This window comes from Salvelinus sp. IW2-2015, linkage group LG8 (genome assembly GCF_002910315.2).
Source record: "Salvelinus sp. IW2-2015 linkage group LG8, ASM291031v2, whole genome shotgun sequence".
In the NCBI taxonomy this organism is placed as follows: domain Eukaryota; kingdom Metazoa; phylum Chordata; class Actinopteri; order Salmoniformes; family Salmonidae; genus Salvelinus; species Salvelinus sp. IW2-2015.
The window spans coordinates 7,484,940-7,509,543 of record NC_036848.1 but is presented as its reverse complement, the minus strand read 5'-3'; the positions used below and the strand labels follow the sequence as shown (position 1 = coordinate 7,509,543).

At 39.5% G+C, this 24,604-nt stretch overlaps 2 protein-coding genes across 2 annotated transcripts in view; both read left to right on the top strand.

Annotated features, from left to right (window-relative positions):
• Positions 1 to 5,326: 5,326 nt before the first annotated feature.
• On the top strand, positions 5,327 to 9,751 carry cxcl14 (chemokine (C-X-C motif) ligand 14). Its single transcript, XM_023992300.2, has 4 exons — positions 5,327 to 5,679; positions 6,716 to 6,821; positions 8,364 to 8,477; positions 8,947 to 9,751. The coding sequence occupies exons 1-4, from the start codon at positions 5,613 to 5,615 to the stop codon at positions 8,960 to 8,962; spliced, it is 303 nt and encodes a 100-aa protein (XP_023848068.1). The 5' UTR covers positions 5,327 to 5,612; the 3' UTR covers positions 8,963 to 9,751.
• Positions 9,752 to 11,557: 1,806 nt separating this feature from the next.
• Positions 11,558 to 24,604, top strand: part of LOC111967348 (protein FAM13B-like) — a 71,922-nt gene continuing 58,875 nt past the window's right edge. Inside the window, 1 exon segment of the mRNA XM_023992297.2 lies at positions 11,558 to 11,893. The gene's annotated coding sequence lies outside the window, so the exon portion shown is untranslated.

The window sequence follows — 24,604 nt, the reverse complement described above, 5'->3', positions numbered from 1 at the left end:
GTGTTCTCCGCTCCTACAATTACTCTGTTCCCTTCATATTTTTTGACGAGCCCAGAGCTCTCTGTTTGGACATCAGGTTTTCGATGCAGATGGGTTTATCGCACCACTGGATTACATCAGTCCCACACTACAACATTCAAATAAACCATCTCTCTCTTGACCGACACAGACACTTACAGATTAATCATGTTCAGAAAAAGCAAGGAAATATGGATCCTGTGAGAAAAGGTTCACCTCTGTTTCGATACACCATTAATCAGCTGAATGTGTTTTGGAGAATCAGTGGACAAAGATGTCTTCCTTCCTAGCACAAATGACTTACTGGCTTWCTGGTGTTTCTTATATAGTAGAGGACCAAAGGGAGTGCTCTCAGTGACATGATTCTGGAATGCATCACAKAATGAAATCCCCAAACACCAGTAGAAGGTATAAAACACATAAAAAGTATCCTAAGAGATAAGGCCAAATCCATATGAAAATACCAGAGAGATGTTCCATACTGTATGTTCCCCTATGCAGTATGCACATAGTACAGAATGTTCTTCCTGCTGTCTGAAAATGTTATCACTATCCAGCTGGGTCTGTTGACAGCCTGGTACAGCCCTGGATTCCTTTACTTATGTGAGCAAATCTGGAGCCTGATGAAAGCGTGTCTTTTCACCCCAAGCCACTCTGACTGACTCTGACTATGGTTCTGGGRRRAAAAAAAAAGAAAAGCACATCAATTGCTTCGTGGACTTTATGTAAAGTTTATGTAATTCAAGTAAACAGTGACCACAGAGATCCAGGAAGTATACATTTGATGCATTTCAAATGTCAAATGTCAGCTGATAAATGTGAACTGCACTGTTAGTTTTTAGAAGTGCCTTTTATATAATCAAGGTAACTTATATAACATCAACAACAAACCTGCCCTCTCTGTGAAATACCTCAAAATAGTACAAATCCTTGGCTAAAATGTGCTGCTTCCACCAGGAGCGGCTAAAGGTATAACTTACATAACCTTGTCTGTGAGTGTCCTTCACATGACTCACCAAAAACCAGACATTTTGATGATGAGAATTATGTATGTAAATCTGCTGAGGCATAAGGCACGACATGTACTGAAGCATGGAACAGATCAACACTGCTGCGGGTTCCTGGCATGTGCTAATGCCTCCTKCTGTTTATGTGTTGAATGAGATGTGGGAGCATTTGGTTAAAATGATTTTAAATGGTCCTGTCTTAGATAAACTGTTTTGTTAGAGAGTTGATAGAGTTTATTAGATAACTATTTCTGTGGCGGTACAAATCATATACAAAGGACATTGTGGTCTGGTTTAGTTCTTTCCACTGTTCCCTGACCTGGTTCAGACAGYCAGTCACTCTATACGCTCACGAGAAATCTATACACTGCTCAAACTGTTTCAGGTTAATAAAGGTTATTTCCAGGATTTTAATATTAAGAAACCTTGTATACTGTATCTTTGAGATTGTTGCGCACACTCTTGTTGGACAGTTGATAGACACTTGAATACAAAKAATGTTTTTTCTATCGTCGATAAAACTATGGTCTGCTCAATGTTGAGAGTTCTTCCACGCGTTTCTGAAATAATTTATTTTCTCTGGTAGTAGGATGATTCACGTGGTGAAAACAGAGAATCTGACACCAACAGTTAACTTTCAACAGCTGCCTGTCATTTCAAATATGGCAGTTCCTACCTTCAGTTCAGTTTCTCAGACTGACAGTGATTCACTCAAGCATCCACTAGAACTTGTAATGGCTTGATTGAGTTTGATGTGAATTRTTCATGTAACTCAATAAATAAAACAACCCTATATATAATCAAATTGTGATTAAAACAATTTGTGGACCATAAAACACCCCAAAATCGAATTGTATCCGGTCCTAATATAATGTAATGTAGAATATAATACTGGGTTGTGTTCTATTTAAACAGACAATAATCATCCCCTCTTTAGCCCTATGGGCCCTGGTCAAAAAGTAGTGCACTATGAATGGAATAGGGTGCCATTTGGGAAGTAGACAAAATGATCTATGGCCCCCCCAGGCCCAGGCCAATTAGGTTGCCAAGGTCTTTATTCGCCTGACAATGTCAACAGTGGCACAGCCCTGCTGTTGATTTCACTCATACTGTATCTCCCAGTCATACTGCACACTACTGGACCTTATAAATTCCCATGTAAGCTAACAGCCATCAGGGACATCTAATCAAATGGCTACCTACCCCCCCCCCCCCCCCCCTTACACTGCTGCTACTCTCTGTTGTTATCATCTATGCATAGTCACTTTAACAACTCTACATACGTGTACATATTACCTAAATTACCTTGACTAACCGGTGCCCCCGCACATTGACACTGTACCGGTACCCCCATGTATATAGTCTCGCTATTGTTATTTTACTGCTCGTCTTTAATTACTTGTTACTTTTATTTCTTATTCTTATTTGTACTGCATTGTTGGTTAGGGGCTCGTAAGTAAGCATTTCACTGTAAGGTCTACACCTGCTGTATTCGGAGCATGTGACTAATAAAATGTGATTTGATTTGAAGTCGTCCCTGGGAGTGAGCCAGCATATACACATACATATATCAACTCAATGTTGTTAAAGACAGCTCAACCCACGTTGCCACCTTTGATTGGACCGGCAGGGTTCAGACACTATATCTAAGTGAAGCTCCATCACCAGCATCAGATATGATGAGGATCAGAAAGCAGCGCTCCTGTTATGGGATTTTTATGAATAAATGACTMAAATATGTATACATTTGACTTAGATGTTACTGTATGAATGAAACTTATTATAATCATAATGCTGAGTGTAATATGTTCCTTGTTAGAAAGAATGGGTTTATCTTCAGACAGGCTTGAATGATGTATCTACCCAGGGAGGGGAAAGACCTTGGGTTGGTTGCAGATAGTTTAACAGGTGGCAGACAGTAATGAGAACGCTAACTATACTGCCATTGTATCCGAGAGGAGGATGGACATTAAAACCTATGACATCATCTTTATTATATAACCTGATGTAAAATGTATTATGATCAGTACTCTCGAGAATAAACGCTATTGATTGATTGATTTTAAGACTGGTTTCTGTCCATTTAATGCTGATAATTATCTTACAAATTCTTATGTATGGGCAGAGTGTTTTAATTKAATTGGTTGATAAACATAGGAATTAAAATTCCTTTAACAGCTCCTCTTCAGGAGTTGGTTGGGTTTCCWCAAAATGACTCAGAAGGTCACAGGCACATATGATTGCACACATGTAGGCCTTGGTGATGTCCAAGCAGCATCCTGAAAGGTGAACGTGAATCAATGTAGTTTTTGCGGTCAGCAAACAGGCGTCTTTGGCGGAGATGGACTGTGTGGACTTGATTAATCATCGCCTTCACTGGAACAACTAATGTTTGGAGAGACCCATCTCCCCATCCCACTCTGTCTGCGTCCCAAATGGTATCCTATTCCGTATACAGTGCACTACTTTTTCCAGAGCCCTATTTTGACCAGGGCCCATAGGGCTCTGTAGGGAATATGGTGCCATTTGCTACTGAGAACCCAGAGAATTGAAACGTAGCTTAGCTGATCTGTTTGGGTTTCATAGCAAGACCATCTTTTGGCAGAAAAAAAGGCTGCATTTCGGCCAACACWGGCAGGGCCCCTCCATCAGTGACAATATCGCATCCAGTGGAAGACAAAGAATAGAATACAATGTTTGACTTAGGGATAAAGTTTACTTTGGGCTGTGAAGTAGTTCTGTGATAGACCATTGTCAAGTSTACTAAAAGCACACAGACACAATACAGGTGTGCTCCTAAGAGATGGGGAGTTTATAATTTCATAAACAGTTGTGCACGTTGTCTAACCCATAAATGTAAGCACAGCTATTTTTTTCATATAAATACTTCAGGTTAAATGAACTAAAGTGCTCAACTGATGATCTGCTGAATGTTAAACTTTGTTATTCAATTTTACACTTTTTGGATAACATTAAAAGTTTCCAATGTTTGAACTGGATAACAACCAACCAACCAAACTAGGTCCTAATTTTCTCTCAAAATCCTGAATGGATGAAGAAGGTATCACTGCCTTCTGTGGGTATGTATAAACCAGGTCAACAAACATAAACTAGAATTGATTTGRACTGATCCAATTGATTGGAATCCAGCTTCAATCTCTTCTCGTTGTGAATAGCTTCAAGTCAAACAGGGCAAATGTTACAGTTGGATTGCAAAGAATGACTTATGCTTAGCTTCAAATTTAATTTGCTCACTTTTCATTTTCCACACAGCTTCTGAGAGGCTGCAGAAAGAGACATTTCATGGAGGCCGGTATGAGTGAGTGATGACAGATGGGATAAGAGGATTGGCTAAAAATCCAAGCCAGGAAAAGAAGGGTATATTCTGATGAAGGCTTTCTGTTCACCAAATTATTGTAGCACAAATGGGAGGGTCAAAAGGTTTTTCTCAGGGCTATCTTTTACAAGGAACARCTCTGCATGGTAATCTGCAAAGAAACAATGGGTGCACGTATTCCCATGTACCCCTAGTAACATTGTTTATCCACAAATGTTCCAAATAACTGTTTTATTATGACCAATACACAATATGCCAACACGTCTACAGTCAGTCACTTTTCAATAGGAWGTTATAAGAAGCATGACTTCAGTTAGCTGGCTATAAATTCCTATTTTGAACTCTTATTTTGTTTTGATACATTTTCAAATAAAATAGCACTCTGTTGTTCTATGGTATATGATCAAGGAATGGGGACAATTAATTGAGTACAAATGTTTTCTCATCAATTGCAATTATACTGTATGTCCCTTTATCAATGATCATCTAATTACTTCCAGATGTCAGTGTCAGTGTTTTCAATCTTTCTCAGGAATTTAAACAGGATAATCCCGTTGGAGCGTCTTTTAAGTCTCTAAATTGCTGGAAGTCTTGAGATGGCACCAAAGTACTATTTCACCACTACTGTGATTATAAGACATGTTTGCCTTAGAAACATGTGTCAGTAGATTCAATCAGCCTGAAAATAAATATTTGGAATGGAGAGGCAGTGTGGGCCATGCACAAATGATCCTACACTGTTAGAATRGTTTGTGGAAAGTTGCTCTAGCTGTCCCAGGCAACTTTGAAAATCAGCATAATAACTTCAATCAAATATATAATTAGTAGGCTAATCTAATTCTAAACCTTCCATTTTCCCCTCCTTCTTTAGTGTTTTTTCATAACTATTCCACTCTCTTTTATGTATTCCACTTCTCTTTTTCAAGTGTTTGATTCGTTGGCTGGCTGTGCATATTAATGAGATGGGACAGAGCTGGTTTTTAAAAGCTGCGGCTCAACAACATGTAGGGATAAAAGGCCAGAAACGCGAGTGCCGTCAAATGCGGATTACATTTCATCTGATTTGAGCGCTCTGGACCTAAGGAGTTCGTCAAAACTCGAGAGTATTCGGAAGAATAGAGATCAAATACTGTTCCTCGTGTCATCTCTAAAGTTAAGGAGCGAATACAAGGATAGTGTTGTTTGAGTGATTTTTACTCAGCGAAACCAGTCGGGAGGTCCGAATTTGAAGTTCATCATCAGCAGACAAGATGCATCGTTGTACAACAGCAGCGTTGCTTTTGTTAATTATTGCTTTATATTCCCTCCAAGCAGAAGGTAATTATCTATTACTATTTGAGTAATGAAAAACGTGTTTTAAGCATTTTACATGTTAATTAAACTGATGGTAATGAGTTTTTATAAACAATTGGTTGGTTTAGCAGCCACATTGCACGTGTAATGTTTTACCATTGCCATTAATTTACCATCTCCAAATCGGCTTGCTCACTTTTGGCAACAGTAGGCTATTGTTGTTTATAACCGTTGAGTTATTACTGCGTTGTACTTCTTAGGTTGTTTTGTAAAATTGTGGCTTTGTTCGTTTGTTGTGTTCACCACTCACCCACAGTCTGTAGCCAGGTTACTTTGTATCAATTTTATTCTTCATAGTTTTACATTTATCCAATTCATGGTGGTTAGCCGGTGCTGGTCTTCACCTAACAAAAAATATTACAGTTTTGAAACTGCAGTAAAAGTGCAGTAACTGCACTCAACTGTTGTATTTTGGATGCAGTAATTGAAGAATAACTGCAGTGTACGCAGTTGAACTGCAGTTATACCACACTGTAACTGCAGTTACACTGCAAAATTACTCCATATTTTGGACAAGTATTTGTAGCATACTGAAGTTATACTACAGTGTACTGCAGTCATACTGCATATTTTTTCTGATTAGTCTTGGTCAGTTATCGTGGTTGATGATGAGAATTGTAAATCATTGAGGAATTGGAGATGGTTGATGAGGTCGCCTTGAAGATGTGGGTCACACGTTCCATAGTGAGCACGAGCCTGACCACATGCACACGCGGGAAACAGTCCCAGTGGCGGTGTGAATCAGCGCGCCTTTATTTACAGTGGAGATAATAATTACGTTTTTCTGTTTTATACTGTCGTTACTGAGCCCTCTTAAATCGTTCTCGTTCTCTTTGTTTTATTCCATACAGGTTTAGTGAGTACTAGGCCTATGCTGCACCTGACAATCTGTGTGAAGTCAGGAAATCATACCAGAGAGCTAGTCTACAGATGGCTGAAAACGTTCAGACCAAAGTGTTTATTTGAAAGCTTTTATAAAACACATCTGTTTTCTTCACAGCCTACAAGTGCAGGTGCACAAGAAAAGGGCCAAAGATTCGCTACAAGGATGTGCAAAAGCTGGAGATTAAACCCAAACATCCTTTCTGCCAAGAGAAGATGATATTGTGAGTCTTTGAATCATTTATCTCTCTTGCTCTCTCTCTCTCTTTCGGCATTGCCATTGTCAATCCCATGTTCTGTTTGTTTTTCGGAGATGTCAGTCATTGTGTGCTATTCTGTTTGTTTGCCAAATGCAGTATCTTGTCTAAATAGTCACTCTGATGTTCTAATCTCCTACTGTATCAAAGCAGCTGATTGACCTATAAATATATTGCTCTGGAATGGAATCTGATAACTCCTCAATCCAGACATTCTTGAGAAAACCTATTAGCTTAAATTAGACWGTAAATGATGGTCTTTGTCCACATGCACCATCCAGTCGTCTATTATTCCCTATCATTTGATATATTACTTCTATTACTTCTATTACTTAAAGCATTGCTTGCTCAACTGGACCACAGCACAGACAGCTACTGTTGTCAGTGTGAGTGGCCTTGGCATCCAATAGGGACTTTCCCTCTGCAGATAAGAGCGACTGTTTACCTCTTTTTGAGGGTTCAAAATGGAATTGTATTGCCCTATACTACTCCATGCATCAGACCCCATTGTCAAATACACACTGATCTTACATTTGAGTCATTTTCGGTGGAAGCAGACCTTACTTTTGTAAAAGGTCACATACTCTTTCGCCATCTGCTGTTCACTTGAGGTATCGCACAKAAATGTGTTCCCATCAACAACATAAAAATACCTTGAAAACAAATGTTGTTTTGTCCTGCTGTTATGGAGTACAGTACATTGCTCTCAATATGATCTTAAGACTTTAGAGTCCGTCCAACAAAGAGTTGTGTTGGCCCTTGGACTATTAAACTGCTATTTACTGCTTTATTTACTGCTGTCCTGGGGTCAATGTGATAAACTTAATATTCAGGCAGATTAATGCCAACCAGTTAAAGCAGGCCTGCTTGCATAAGATGGTGGCCACTGACCTCAGTGTAAATTTAGACTCAGCAGGCTCCGGAAAGAGTGYGCCTTCTCTCCTTTGTTGGCTGGCATTGGGTCACATCTCAGAATTTAACATACTGGGGGGGGGCACCCCGGGGGCACCCCAACTTTCACAGCAGTGCTTCCAACTCCAACTTAGGAGTAAACCAAATTAACCAAGACCTCTGTTGGCTGGGTAGRTGAATCATTCACTAAGAAGCAGACACACTAATAAGAGATTGATTTGAGAAGCCCCTGCATAGCTCTGGGCACAACACACAGCACATGTCATGACCGGCCGAAMTATGCCATAAAGACAGACTAGTATCTCTAACTGCTGGTCTGAATGTCAATGGGTTCATCTGGCCATGCTCAGAGATCATGTATAGGCCTGCCCACCCAGTGCTGTTTCTAAAGCCTGTTCATAGAACCCCTCCATGAGTGTTTACATTTAAGATGTCAGAGATAGAATGTATTAAAGTTATTGCAGTATTCTTACCACATTGCTTGGGTTGTTATAATTACTTTGCAGCTAACATTAACCAACATCGCTTATGATTCTAAAGCAGTAAGGTGGATTAGCTATTTTCTCTTACACTTTTCCTCGCTTCTTTGTTTGTCAGTGTCACCATGGAGAATGTGTCACGCTTCAAGGGGCAGGAGTACTGTCTGCACCCCAAACTGCAGAGCACCAAAAACCTGGTCAAGTGGTTCCGGATCTGGAAGGATAAGCATAGGTGAGAGGTCATCCCACTACATGAACTAAAGTTGTAAGAGTACTGCTGTTACATACAGATATATGATCTTATTTTAATCACCCTGTTGCAGGAGAACTTTACTGCAAGGCAGGAAATGTAAAACTTGTAGTGTATTTGAGATTTAATAAGGCTTCTGAAGTTTTCATCATTAATTATAATCTACATAATAATTCACATTTCCTGTTGCTGCAGGATAATGTTCCTGCTGTAGCAAACTGGCTCAAATTAAGATCCTACATCTGTACTGCAGTTGAAACACATTTAGCATTTTGCAAACGGTTATGTTACATACTGTTTTATAGGAACAGAACTGGCACCTATTGTTCATAATACGAACTATAATGTATTATAGTGCTATTGAAAGTTTGGTTTTAGGAATCTATATAGCTATGTAATTGTGTATGATATTTGGCTGTATTTAACACTTTTTTTCTTGTCTCCTTTGTAGGGTGTATGAAGCTTAACATATAGATTATGTATACAAAGGGAACAAGTGAAAAAAAAAACATTAAGACTGTTTTTGTGAAGAACAAGACATTATCTCMCAGCAATCAGTACTTGGTCTTGGAGTGAGATTTATCAAGCAGTGATGTCTAGTTTTCTGGTGCCGTTTAAGTTGGCCATCAGGCTAATTATTGTTACTCACTTAAGTCATTTCAACTGTAATAATGGTCATATTTCTCCAATGCCAACGTTCAAGGCTGTGAAAGATGATACAGGAGGAAATGCTGTGAAAGAGGTCCTTCATGAATCTGGCCCAAGGTGTTTTTCTTTCGAATAGGAGATGTTTTGTATGCCCTTGAATCATTTGTTTATTCTGGTGACTACAGTATGTGGATGTCTTGTAAGATGAAAGGAACATAAGGTTCTTGTTATTGTACCAACTGGGAGTAATCCTGCTGTATCTTGCTGTGCACTCCAGAAGTGTCAAACATAGCACACTGTATCTAGCGAATGTGATGAAGATAATTATTTAAAAACAACTCTATGTATATCATTCATTTTGTACATTTGAGTCCATTCAAAGAGAATAGTGTACAAGAGAAAGAAACACATTCAGATGACTAGGTCAATGTCATTTTAGATGTCCTTGGTGCCATTCCCTTTCCATTATGCAATAAATCAGTTGTAGGTTATTATGAGGGGTATGTAAAGTCAGCCTGTTAATTTAGATCTTGTAAGACATATATTTTCTGTACCTGGTAGGAACTATTGTAAACAGCTATTGTATAATAAATTGTCCATTTGTCGTATTTTGTATCATTTTCCTGATGTCTTCAGTGTTCTTATGCTGTATTTTACAAAGACTGGAGTTCATCAATATGTTCCATTGTAGAAGAAACTCTTCATCATTACCTATGGAAAAGTAATCTTATCAAGATATATCTAATTGTACATCATAAGAATCAAGACATTGAATCATGAAATTGTTACTTAACAAGTGGTTGATTATAAAGCATTTTCGTGATATTATCCAACACCTTTCTGAATGATAACCTTCAAGAAGGTGTGATTATTTTGTAAGCCATTGATATACGTTGTTACAATGGCGGTTACATTTTTATTTCACCAAACAGAATGCTCAATATACATTTTCTTCAAAGAAGGTGCATCCTCATTTTATATACTGTATACATATATCAACAACCATTTTGTAAATAGACCAATAGCCTATGTTAGTGAGAATGAATTCATCTCAGACTTTCTAGTGTAATGTATTGTATTATTGAGTTATTGTTGTTTTGCTATTTAAATGTTCATTCGGTAAGAGAATTTTGGAGTATCTGTTTGAACTGACCCACCAAGCACACATTAAAAACATTCTAAGGAGTGTATGTCAACAAGCACAGCTATATAAAACATTTAAAAAGCACTGTCTAAAACATCCCTTTTATTGTTTCCTTGATATTGTATGTTAATTGCTAAATCAACGTTGTATTTTCACTCCACACATCTATGAGCTTTCAGACAGCCTAAATATCTAAATATCAGTCCATTTGTTATCGCTAGATGGTACTGTGCTACTTAATGAACTGGTCACTGAGCCAACCTTCTCTGACAGAGCAACAAAGACACTACACAGATTAGATACAATTAGTCTTTCCTTATTTTCAGTGTATCTCAGACAGGACCCATACACACAGACAGCACACACGATTATATCACACTTATATCACACTGCAACTTTGCATTTGCCTTTCTAGAAATGCAGAGATGTCTGCATCACAAACACTGTTTTCGAAATTGAATTGTGTGGCTACCAATCTCAAATAATAAACAAACAATGGAACAAGTTTGCGATTTACCTCTGGTAGGGACACTGATRAAGAACGCATTGAGATTATGGTTGTTGTTGTTTTATTGAGCAGGGCAACAACAGCAAAAACGATCTAGTATTTTCCCCAGTAGATGGCGCACAAACTCTTTCTATCTGATCATTGTGGACAGTCCCAAATTATCACATTTCAAATTCAAGATACACAGTCTGTATCAAATAAAGTCATCTTTGGTTTGTAATCATGTCGAATCTATTGATCGAATATATTCAGTTTGGGACAGTCTGAAAAGTAAAACCTTTTAGCCCGAAGTGACCTGTGCATTTTCAAGCAGTAGCTAGTTATTTGTTGTAATTATTATTTTCAGGCCATATATTTTAATTTGTTAAAAATGATATGTGAACGACTGCAATTGTATGTATAGACAATTTGATACTTGCATATTTATTCATATGGTCAATTATTTTTTTAGGGAGCATTACTGTATGTACATTTACCTGAAAAACACCTGGTAAACATTCAGATTGTCTGAACTGTGACTGTCTCTTCAAAATATGTAATGCCAAAATATAGCTAGATATTATATATTCTGCATTTGAGTCGGCTGCAATGCTGTTAGTGTATCTGACATTCAGATGGTGGTGTTTGCTTGCTGCTACTGATGTGAGATGCGCGATGTGGATGGATGAGGAAGTTTTCAATTTGGTTGTCTGGTGGTGCATCTGGGTGATATTCATTAGAGAACGTAGAAAAACGTTAAACAAAATGTGCACCAAAAAACGAAAACAAGCTGTTCTTATTGGACAAGTCCATGTAGTCCCTTCCTGTTTTAGTAAAAAAAAAATCGTTTAGTGCCTTATGAATACAAACCTGTTCGATGGGAGAGGCGGGGATAACATTTGGCAGCTTCATCTCTTGTGGGTGTGAGCTGCGAACGGAATCTGAATTTTAACAAACGGGAACCGAATTGTTTTCAAATAGCTAGCTGTGTTCTCGACATTGTTTGTTTGCTAATATCTGTTTCATTTTGATCAAATTTGTCGTCCGTTAAGACGTCAATTAAAGRCTCAAAACGAGAATTGATGGTTCTTGCTCTCCGTTCCTGTTGGATTTGACCTGGTAGGTGCACAACATTTGCTCGCCAGTTTAGCTAACATCGTTAGCATGCTAGCTTACATTTCCTAATTATGTGTACATGTATTTTTTGCTGTTTGTTTGACTAAATAATTGCATTGTTCTGTAGTCACATTCACAGGCTGTGTGATGGTTATGAATTTGACAACGTCTTGCTAAAGATGTTCATTGTTTTCATTTAAACCATTGCCAAGAATTGTATGCTAGCTAGCAAACGTTGGCAAGCTTGGAAAAGCAGCTTTTGCTAGTTAGCTAGCTAACTTAAAGGGGAATTGAAACACTAACGTTTGGCTTTAGAACACCAGCTAACTGTAAATCGCCATATTGGCATTGTTGCATCATCGGTAGGAGAGTTTTGGAATTCCTGAATTTACTGAGACCATGACCTCTGCGTACATTAATGAACATACTTTGCTGGTGTCAAACCATATATGAAAACATGATACATGTTTTGAAAGCTGAGAAACGGCCCTTTCAAATGATGACAGTGTAGTCATCTTTCCAAGTCCGTCCATTAKACACTGTTCACCGAAATTCACAAATTACATTATGTTATAGAGACCTCTGATTATTCACTGTTTATACACATTTTCCATGACTTCTCTATGAATTTTGACCACATTTTCATGACTATTATTATAGCCTTTATAGAAAAAGTAAGATTATTGACACCGGAAGGCTGCTGTGTCTGATCCCATGTAGACCTGCTGTTGTGCCCTTGATCAAGGCACTTAACCCCCCACAAAGTAGAACTGTACTGTTAATTACAGGTTGTCATCATGTGGTCAACCCTCCATCTGGGGAGCCCCTGGTTGTGCAGGCAACTTTACAACCAAATACTTTTGTCTTTTATTAAATTAATAAATCAGGGATCAAATGGATAAGGTAGGCTACTTCAAAGCAAGGTATCTAACTAGACATGTTTATATATAAGGCTCAAATRTTCATGTTTCGGGGGAGATCTATGCACAGTAAGTTTTGTCAATTAGGCTATTGGAATATTGTTAACGTTGTCGCAATTACATTGCCGCTATTTAATAGGGAAATCCCATCTTTCCAAAGTTTCAGTGCTTGTAGAAAGGCGACATTAATGCTTAACTATAGTTAACTAGCAAGAACTGCTCTAAGTTATATTTTAAATTGGCTATCTAGTTAGCCTGTCATTATTTTATACCTGCTGCTGAAATGTMATCGGGCAATGGCCCACTGGCACACACGCAGCACACACACACACACTGAAGAGTCATTCTGAAAATGGCTGATACTGTAGATTTTTAAGTGATTGATAGTATTTAAGTGTGCCTTCATGAATGACATTAACAGAAATTATGAAACTAATTTCCATTACTTTTCATGACCTTCCAAGTTGTCAAATGAGGTTTGTAACAGCGCATCATGCACATACATACTGGCACATTTTCAATTTGCGCAATCTCGAACAGCCTACTGTCACGCACAGATTCACAGACTAGCGGCAAATAAACTTGAACAAAGCAGAATCGGGAAATTCATTCCCACTCTCCATTGCTATTCAATGCAGATCCTGCCTTAATTCCGTTTTGATCAACCTTTTTTGCATCTGTGTGTGAATCTGGGCCGGCGATAGMCKACTTTGTTTGTTTTTAAGAGGAACCGGTACGCAATTCCCCAAAAATTAGAAGGGCCCGTACAACACTCCGGCCCAAGTCACGCACTGACAATAGCACCACATCAATCAAATGGTAATCAGTCAAGAAAAAACACCTGTGAAAATGTGTCTTTTATACGCCAAACAACTCCTAAATGCACAACTTTCTAATGCAGGGGTTGTCAAAGTGGGATCTGAGGTAGTGCACGGGGTCCGCAGCCAGATTTTAAAAAAATCTATAAATAACCTTCTTTTTTTTTAATGAATATTACGAAGAGATTAAACAACTTTTGGCCAAGTTATCAGTGGAATAAGTTTAACGTGTGCAGTATACTGAACAAAAATCTAAATGCAACATGCAACAATTTAAAAGATTTTACTGAGTTACAGATCATATTAGGAAATCAGTCAATTTTAAATTCATTAGGCCCTAATCTATGAATTTCACATGACTGGGAATACACATGCATCTGTTGGTCACAGATACCTTAAACAAAATATATCAGGAAACCAGTCAATATCTGGTGTGACACATCTCCTTCACATAATCAGGCTGTTGATTGTGGAATGTTGTCTCATTCCTCTTCAATGGCTGTGCGAAGTTGCTGGATATTGGCGGGAACTGGAAGACGCTGTCATACACTTCAATCCAGAGGATCCCAAACATGCTCAATGGGTGACATGTCTGAGCATACAGGCCTTGGAAGAACTGGGACATTTTCAGCTTCCAGGAATTGTGTACAGATCCTTGCGACATGGTGCCGTGTAGTATCATGCAACATAAGGTGATGGCAGTGGATGAATGGAACGACAATGGGCCTCAGGATCTTGTCATGGTATCACTGTGCATTGAAATTGCCATCGATAAAATGCAATTGTGTTCATTGTCTGTAACTTACAGTGCATTCGGAAAGTATTCAGACCCATTGACCTTTTTCCACATTTTATGTTACAGCCTTATTCTAAAATGTAATAAAAAATCCTTGTCAATCTACACACAATATCCCATAATGACAACTAAAATGGGTTTTATATATTTTTGCAAATGTGTTTAAAAAAATAAACGGATACCATCTCTACATAAGTATTCGGACCATTTGCTATGAGACTCCGGTGCATCCTGTTTTCGTTGATCATCCTTGAGATGTTTCTACATCTTGATTGGAGTCCACTTATGGTAAATTCAATTGATTGGACGTGATTTGGAAAGGCGCACACCTGTCTATATAAGATCCCACAGTTGACAGTGCATGTCAGAGCAAAAACCAAGCCATGAGGTGAAAGGAATTGTCCTTAGAGCTCAGACAGGATTGTGTCGAGGCACAGATCTAGGGATAGCCCACTTGGAGTTAGCCAAAAGGCACCTAAAGGACTCTCAGACCATGAGAAACAAGATTCTCTGGTCTGATGAAACCAAGATGGAACTCTTTGGCCTGAATGCCAAGCGTCACACCTGGAGGAACCCTTCACTACGGTGAAGCATGGTGATGGCCGTATCATGCTGTGTTGATGTTTCTCAGCGGCAGGGACTGGGAGACTAGTCAGGATCGAGGGAAAGATGAACGGCGCAAAGTACGTAGAGATCCTTGATGAAAACCTGCTCCAGAGCGCTCAGGACCTCAGACTGGGGTGAAGGTTCATCTTCCAACAGGACAACAACCCTAAGCACACAGCCAAGACAACAAAGTGGCTTTGGGACAAGTCTTTGAATGTCCTTGAGTGGTCCAGCCAGAGCCCGGACTTGAACCGGATCGAACATCTCTGGAGAGACTTGAAAATAGCTGTGCAGCGACGCTCCCCATCSAACCTGACAGAGCTTGAGAGGATCTGCAGAGAAGAATGTGAGAAACTCCCCAAATACACGTCTGCCAAGCTTGTAGCGTCATACCCAAGAAGACTCGAGTCTAATTGCTGCCAAAGGTGCTTCAACAAAGTCCTGAGTAAAGGGTCTGAATACTTGGTTAGGGGAAAACAAAGTTACATCATGCTATCACCTCCAATTGACTCAAATGATGTCAATTAGCCTATCAGAAGCTTYTAAAGCCATGAAATTTTTCTGGAATTTTCCAAGCTGTTTAAAGGAAGAGTCAACTTAGTGTGTGTATGTAAACTTCTGACYCACTGGAATTGTCATACAGTGAAATAATCTGTCTGTAAACAATTGTTGTAAAAATTACTTGTGTCATGCACAAAGTAGATGTCCTAACCGACTTGCCAAAACTATAGTTTGTTAATAAGAAATTTGTGAAGTGGTTGAAAAATAAGTTTTAATGACTCCAACATAAGTGTATGTAAACTTCCGACTTCAACTGTACATACAAYGTTCATCTCAAGAACGTCATCAAAATTCAACTGTAATTACAAAATATTTTAAGAATAAGACAATTGGCTTTTACAACTTCAATTCTTATTGCATACATTCCACTAAGTCTATAGCCTAATAAGCATTTGGCTGTGCCTGCTAAAAAATCTTCTAAACTGTGTATGGACCAATAAACTTTGATTTGAATACAGGAACAGTCAGAATGGGAACAAATTAAAAGCTTGCAAGAAAAGGGGAAAGACCAGTGACAATCTGAGCTACTGGGTGAAGACTAGGATTTCTCTTTGCTCATAGCTATGTATGGTATGTGTGTCATGTGAGGGTGTGATTGTCCCTCAGCCCCGTTTGCAGCCACAGCAGCATGTTGTCCAGTCTCTCCAGCCCCTGCCTATCCTTGTCACCGTGGGGGCAGCTATTGACTCCCTGGCTCACAGGAGACATGTCTATAGTGTCGTCCTCCTCACAAAGGTCTGAGAGCTGACATCTATCACAGGGTCCTACAGAGTGAGTATTTAAAAAATAAACACATTTTTATATATATAATATGCCTAATAGTACATTCAGTTACTTTCCAGTCAAAAAGCTGAGCTGAGAGGGACCACGTGGTGGCTCTAACTTCCTCCAGCTCCTCCATTTCAATCTCATCCTCTTTGTCCTCGTCTTCCCCAAGTAGCACATAAAGGGAATCATGAATGGAAGGGAATTGTACAAGTTATGAAAAAAAATACTAATACTTTCGGCTTACAAGGCGGCAAAGTTACATTTTATTATCCCAAGGTTTTCATTTGATGACATATAACAATGTTATCTGATAGTCCATAACTGAAATAATGTGATGTATGCATGTAAGTAGCTGTCATGAACCAGCTACACCAGGATAGTTTAGTTACAAAGCTGACTACCAGCATTAGATTTCAGAAGTCGTTATAGATGGGTATATGTTTTTTGTTGTTGGCCATAACACTAAAATCACCAAGAAATCAGCTCAAAGTATTTGTTGTTGTTGGAAAATCTGTTCCCAAGTATTCCCATGCATAAATAGAGGCACATTTGTGATCATATCCCATTGTAAACAAGGTTTGAAATTATTCTGTTTTTGTCAAATTCTATATATCTGTTAGGGATTCAGCCGCTCAAGGACAAATTGTCCCATGGCTAAGTGTAATTGGGGACCCCTGTCATAAGGGTTTTGCTTCAGGCTTAGGCTACATACATTCTTGCAATCAACATCCAGCAGGCTTACTATTGTTAGCTAGGATTCCTATCACAGATAACTTGATATATTATGTTGTTTTTATGTAGTTAGCTRGCTAGATAATTACTATAGCTTGTCTACTCGCCTTGTTATCAATTTCATTTCACAGACTAATCAATCTGAAAAAATACTCAAATGTGCACATAGATATCCAAAATAAAAACAAATTGTTTCTTACCTTTATTCATGTCCTGATCTCAGTGACTGAGCTGTCAGTTGTGAGAAAATTTTCAGGTCCAGTAGAGGAAAGGTGCCTGCCAGTGGCAGCATTCACTTTCAGTATCCACGCTAAAACTCAAATTTTGCTCACTCCTACCAGCGAGGCATTGGCTTCAGTCGTTAGTATGAAAATTCAAGATGGCGCTACCCAGACTTCTAATAAACATTGTTCAAGATCAAAATACTAAATATAGATGTTTTTATGTTACAAGCACATGTTTAGTATTAGTGGATTGAAAACATCACTTTGCTTAGATCTACTTCCTGTAGTGTTTCCATTACCCTTCAACAACCTAAGTCTCAAATATACTAACCAGCAAGCTACCATCAGCCCTCCAAGAGATCGCTAGCTACGTTTTAATTTTGGTTTAGTATTCATGTTAACATTAGACATAGCTATGACATGACCCCAATTTTGATCAGAAATGCAATGGTTCATTGGATCAGTCTAAAATGATSCTCATACACTGCTGCCATCTAGTTGCCAAAATCTAAATTGCACATGGGCTGGAATAATACATTATGGCCTTTCTCTTGCATTTCAAAGATGATGGTACAAAAAAAAATAAAGAACGGTTGTATTATCTTTTACCAGATCTGATGCGTTATATTCTCCAACATTAATTTCACATTTCCTTTCAAATGGTATGAAGAATATGCATATCCTTGCTTCAGGTCCTGAGCTACAGGCAGTTCGATTTGGGTATGTCATTTTAGGCAAACATTTCTTTAAAGGGGCGGATCCTTAAGATAGGAACAGTGGGTTAACTGCCTTGTTCAGGGGCAGAACAACATATTTTTACCTTGTCAGCTCGGGGATTCGATCTTGCAACCTTTCGGTTACTAGTCCAACGCTCTAACCACTAGGATACCTGCCGCCCATAAGTTGAAGGATGGCAAAACAGGAACATCAAGTCACTATGTGCACAGCCTCCTGCCATGTGAGATTATTGCWAGGGGATTGTTTTGTAATGGAAACGGGCCAAGCATAACCAAATCTGGTCAGATTCCCTGTCGAGCCTAGGACAGGACGTCCAAAGAGCCTGAAACCGATGAGCGTGAAACTAACCTGCTAACCCAAGAGGTTCTCTCAACAGAAAAGGGCGAGCCTTAGAATAACTTGGCTTCTTGGGGCCCCTGCCTGGGTAGGATTATATCCAAAGGGATACGGACATATCTTGTGATCAGATGCTTGTAGAAGATGCGTTGAGGTGTCCTGTACTTTAAACTTGCTGAATGTCTTAGTTCAGATTACCACAACCTAAATCAGCTGTCTATCAGGCCAGGGGATTTCTCTGCTTGGTGTGAGCTCTCCTCCTGGTCTTGGTTTGACACTCCTTTCCATCACTGTCCCTGGCAGCGTAGATGGACAGTCGTGAACCAGGTGGTGCACCAGTATGAATTCTCCCCTCCACATACTGTAGCTGTTGTGACTGTCTATCACTTTGTATTGAGTGAAAGTGTTCCTATGTCTTTAGGCTTATGTCTTGTTGTGATAACTTATTTCATGGGTCTAGTTATTTTGATTGTTTAGCTTTATGAGTGAAATGTTAGTAAACCTGATGTAGTCTAATGTCTGTAGGCAGGGAAGTGTTTGGCAGCAGAAGACGAACATGTTGGGATGAAGCACCATCTGACAACTGCTATATTGAGGCCATTTTGTTTTCCTGTTGATTGAGTGGAAAGAGCAGTGGATTTGAAGGCACAGGATTTTTCTTAACTTCTTAAAGCGTTGTTGTTTAAGGGCTTGTACGTAAGTATTTCACTTACGTAAGTCTGTTGTATTTGGTGCATGTGATATCAATTTTGATTTGATCCCACTATGTATGACGCACAGCAGAGCTCCAAGCCTTCTGGACCAGTAGGATCCAAAGCTTGGGATGCTTCTTTGATGCTCTTAGAGGGCGACTTCAATTTAAATGTTTTGTCAATTCAGGAAATTACTTTTAAAATGTTCCATCTGGAAAATTCTGGATGTATTTACAGTTTGTTTCAAATGATTATCCTGTTCTATCTTGAGTTAGTGTATTTAAAATGGAAGGATCCCACTGCTGCTCATGGAGATGGATTCTGTTGTAACATTCCAGACTTTGATCTGCCTAGTGTTAYGTTAACTGCCTCTTGTCACAATGACTCATGCCTTGGTGAGGCACTTACCATTATTACAATTCAGTTGTTACTTCCTTTGAGCCCTCTCGGCAAGACGGCAAAGAAGGGAGCTTCTGTCTGCAACGTCATTCTGTGTAGTTTTGTCATTGTCTTGATTTTAGTAGGTTCAGGTGAGGTTAGGGTAATTTCGCGGAAGATATTAAATTCACACACACAAATATCCAGCTGTTGTTTTGAAAAAGCTTTGCCTATGTGTTAAGGTAGTGGTTCCCAACTCCAGTCCTCTTGTACCCCCAACAGTACACGTTTTATTGTAGTCCCAGACAAGCACACCAGAAGCTTTTTCCATATCATTGATTTGACAATGGTGTTTTTTTTAAATGCTGATTTGATTTGAGCCAGAGGTGATAAAGTCGATGCTTAATCAATAATCAGAATGTCATTGTTTAAGGCAAGCAGACCAACACGGCTAAGGCGCAGGCATTTCATGTCTACACCCACACCTCAAGCCTTCACAGATGGCTGACATCCGTATCAAAGATGGAATTTGTATGCAAATGCAACAATATGATTAGCTCTGCCCATGCTCAGACAGTAAGATGGCATTGTGACTGTTTGAGACACTGCAGTAGCCGGAAGGCACACTAGGTCCTAACCAATTGTCTGTTTCCATATGCTTACTCAGTAAGATCTACAGAACAATCTAATCTATTGCCAACCTGTATACATGTATATCAGCACTGTAACCTGAAACATATTACACTAATTGGTATTTTGACCGTTCAGATCAGCTCTTAACTTCTAWGAAAATATGTGAATGTCAAAAGAGCAATTTGTKGAACAWATATCAGAATTGGGCTGCCTATGTAAATGCAGCCTCTGCCACCCTGGCCTCTGGTTTAAATAACAAGCCCTTCTCATTCCTATCCCTTAAAGTATCTAGTTATTAATGCCCAGGGAGGATCAGGCAACAGTAGCATAGCATCCCTGGCCCATCCCTACTACCCCCAGTTGTATCTCTCTCTCTACCTATATTATTGACACTCAATTAGAAAGTAGGAGTCCATTGGCAAAAAGAGTTCAACCTCAGGAAGAGCATTGGGGTCAACTGTAGTGTTGACATTGCAGACAGGGTCTCTCTGTCAAAGTCCTCCTAACCTATATCCTTCTCCCATCTTTCCTCCAGTCAGTACCACACTGCCCTGTTGTGAAACCTCTGTCAACATCACCTGTTCTCTTTCCATGCTAGTACCACTGAGAGGTTAGATGTGTCAGTACTTTGCGGTCACCTCAGCCCTACAATAGTAATCTGGCGAGTTGGAAGTCAATGACTTGGGTGTGTTTTAGTCATCATACCTCGTCCCCGTTGTGCTCTCTACTTGCTTTCAACACTGCCACCAACACACTACCCCTCCATCACTTCTGGAGATCAGATAAGAGAAAATCACATGTTGGTGTTTGAATAAGGTAATGATAGTGTAATGGATTGGAACTCAAGTCTCAATGGAGTCTCAATGGAGTCGTGAGCTTCTCAAATGACCATAACCTGTCAAACTCCCAGGATTTCAGCAGATTAAGTTACAAGATTCAGGAAGTAGCCTTTTTAGTTTTTTTCATTTGTTGAAATGTCATTAGCATTAGTGATGTTTAATTGTTGAAAATGCCTAAGTGAGACTGCTGCTCGGCCTGGCAAATGAGATGCAGAACAAGCCAGAAATAAGGAACCAGCTCATTGCCTGCTGGTTCTGTCCTGTCTGGCCCGCTCTCCTCCCCCCATGGGGGTTCAGCTCCTGCTCAGCCCAGTCAAAGCTCTTCTCTGTCCTGGCACCCCAATGGTGGAACCAGCCCCCCCCTGAAGCTAGGACAGCGGAGTCCCTGCCCATCTTCCCGAAGACGTCTGAAACCTTACTACTTCAAAGAGTATCTTAAATTAATCCCACAGATTGTGCTTAGCTTTCTATCAAGTTTGTCTGTGACCCTAATTAATTAAAAGCACATCTGATTTAAGAAGAACATGCTGCATGGTCGTGGAAATCGGCACACTGTGATAAACCAAGGCTTCATAGAGGTTGGTGATAAATGTGCATCCCAAATCGCACCCTAACCTAGGACGCTAGCCTGGGTTTTAGGATTAATAGATCATATGGACGCTAGCCTGGGTTTTAGGATTAATAGATCATATGGACGCTAGCCTGGTTTTTAGGATTAATAGATCATATGGACGCTAGCCTGGTTTTTAGGATTAATAGGTCATATGACCGCTAGCCTGGTTTTTAGGATTAATAGTTACTGCACAGTGCCATTAATGGCGCTCAAACACCCTACTGTCTCCCCAGGGAAGGCATCTCTTACTTAGCCGACAAGCTAGAACAGCCTGTAGTTAGCGTAGCTTTGTTTCGCTTGAAAGATTCCTGAGCTGAGGAATCGTTTGGGGGGCCATGAGACAGGCCAGTATGCACAGATTCCAGTTCCACCATCTAGCTACACTAGCCTAATTAGGAAGAAGCCTTGCTCAACTGGACTCTATCATAGGTGTCATGTCTCTCACACCACACGCATGTGGATAGTTTCTGGATRAAATGTCCAGATTAGGCTATTCTCTAGAATGCTAACGGTATGCTTTGTGTTGGATACCTGGAATATCTTCATTTATTGTATTTTTGATCAATGTTTATGGAACTACATTTCTTTTGAACTATTAAAGTGCAGTAATTATTAGGCATGTTTTGTGGTCGTTGTGATGTGGATCAGCTGATGGTAATTAAGTGGTCATTGTGGCTTTGTGGTTTCTGAACCTAGCCAGGGAGTATGTGGCGAAGCGACAGGGTTTATTACACAAAATCTGTCCAGGAAAATAAGACAACGAAGTGAGGAATTTGTGTGTGTGGAAGTAAATGAGTGTGTAGTTTGGTTGATAAATGTAATTGCTGATTTTCTACATGAGGCTTATTTGATCGAATACAAGTTTCGTCATGGTTAGAGTGTGACGAATGCCCTGACTATAAATGGATGCGCGTGCAATTTCAGCTAATTTTTCTCGAGGATTAAAAATCCTTCTTTAACCGGTCTCTTCCCCTTCATCTACACTGATTGAAGTCTATTTAACAAGTGACGTCAGTAAGGGAGCATAGCTTTCACCTGGTCAGTCTGTTATAGAAAGAGCAGGTGTTCCTAATGTTTTTTACACTCGGTGTATACTGCCCTAGTTTTTGTAAGAAAAGTGGATATAAAATGAATGATTTAATCTCTCGAACTTGTATGACTTTACTTAAAACATGTTTTAAGACAAATGTTTGATAAAATAGGTGGAAAGTCGGGATTGGGCTTAATGCTTACCGAGTGTACTCTTTAAGCCCATGGGTGATCCAAATAAGCCCACCTCTTAAATAATCAATTTTAATTAATTTCCAAATGTTCAAAACTGACATTTCTTATGTAAAATGTGATTATATTAATCTCCCCTAAAGTTATTCAAATATACTGGTCATTGCTATTGTTCATGAAAGTGGAACATATGTCCAGTCGTATCCACAATGTGGACTTAGGGTTTAGTTGTTGTTAACCAGTACAAATCCCATTCAACTAATCATAGACTTCAATCAAGACATGGTTAGTTGAATCAAGTGTTTTATTGCTTGGTTAGACCACAAATCCGGGCCTGCTGTGGATAAGAAGCTATGCAACAAGACCATAACACACACAACTTTATATTAATTATCTGAAAGCTGATTCACATTTGCTGTACTGCTGTACTGCTGTTCTTGTTAATTAGTTCCATTTGTATTCCTAACGTGGATGAATAAAGACAACCATATGACTATGACCCCAACCAAAAGTGCATGAGTAGTTGCCCAGTAGTGATATTGTCCCTCATTTGTAGGTCTTCTATCTCTGTCCTTCAACCCTGGTCTTATTCTTCTAGCTMTGCATCAATGACTGTCCTCTCCAAATGTCTTTAGAGTTTTCTAACTGGTTCTAATCATGGTAAAGGCAGCCTGGCTAGATGCCAATGTGCATAACTGTAGTTTTGGTGTGTTTTAATCAACATAAATCTGAACAAAAAACATTTATGCTTATGTTCATTGACTATTAGGGAAATCAACACGCTATCCCCATGTGTTTTTCAATGCAAATAGGAGCATACTGGGCTTAATAGGAACAGTGATTTATGGTGAAAAAGACAATAGCAAAGTCTACTCATAAAATGTTTGAACTAATAGACTACAATATTATGCAAAGTTATTATTGAACAATATTGCTTTGTCATTTACCTTCTGTATAGAGCAGGGTTCTCTCAACCCTGTTCCCGGAGATCTACCGTCCTGTAGGTTCTCTCTCTAATCTAGCGCACCTGATTCTAATTATTAGCTTGTTGATAAACTGAACCAGGTTAGTTACAACTGAGGTTGGACCAAAAAYTTACCAGGAACAGGGTTGGAGACACCTGGTATAGAGGGAATGCTTTTTGTGCTAGTGTACCCTTTAAGCCCACCTGAGAGAGATGTCAAATGTAAAAAAAAAAAAAATTATTTATTAGGTATAACAATGCAAGGTTAATTTAACAGTAAAATAAGACAATGTTGCCACCAGAGATTCTGGGTTCGAGCCCAGGCTCTGCCGCAGCCGGCCGCGACCGGGAGGCTCATGGGGGGGCGACGCACAATTGGCCCAGCGGCGTCTGGGGTTAGGGAGGGTTTGGCCGGCAGGGATATCCTTGTCTCATCGCGCACTAGCGACTCCTGTGGCGGGCCGGGCGCAGTGCACGCTGACCAGGTCGCTAGGTGTACCGTGTTTCCTCCGACACATTGGWGCGGCTGGCTTCCGGGTTGGATGTGTGTTGTGTCAAGAAGCTGGGCGGCTTGGTTGGGTTGTTTCGGAGGACGCATGGCTCTCGACCTTCGCCTCTCCCGAGTCCGTACGGGAGTTGCAGCGATGAGACAAGAAAGTAACTACTAATTGGATACCACGAAAAAGGGGTAAAAAATCCAAATCTGACAATGTGTTTAAACATGTAATCTGTGAATGCCTGAAATCAATTATCTTGTTGTAGTTAACCAAATGATGTTGCTACTGTGAGACTGTGACATACAGGCACGACTGATGGCATGATAAACCCATGTTTTAAATTGTTAAGAAATAGTCATGAATGCTCATAAAATATGC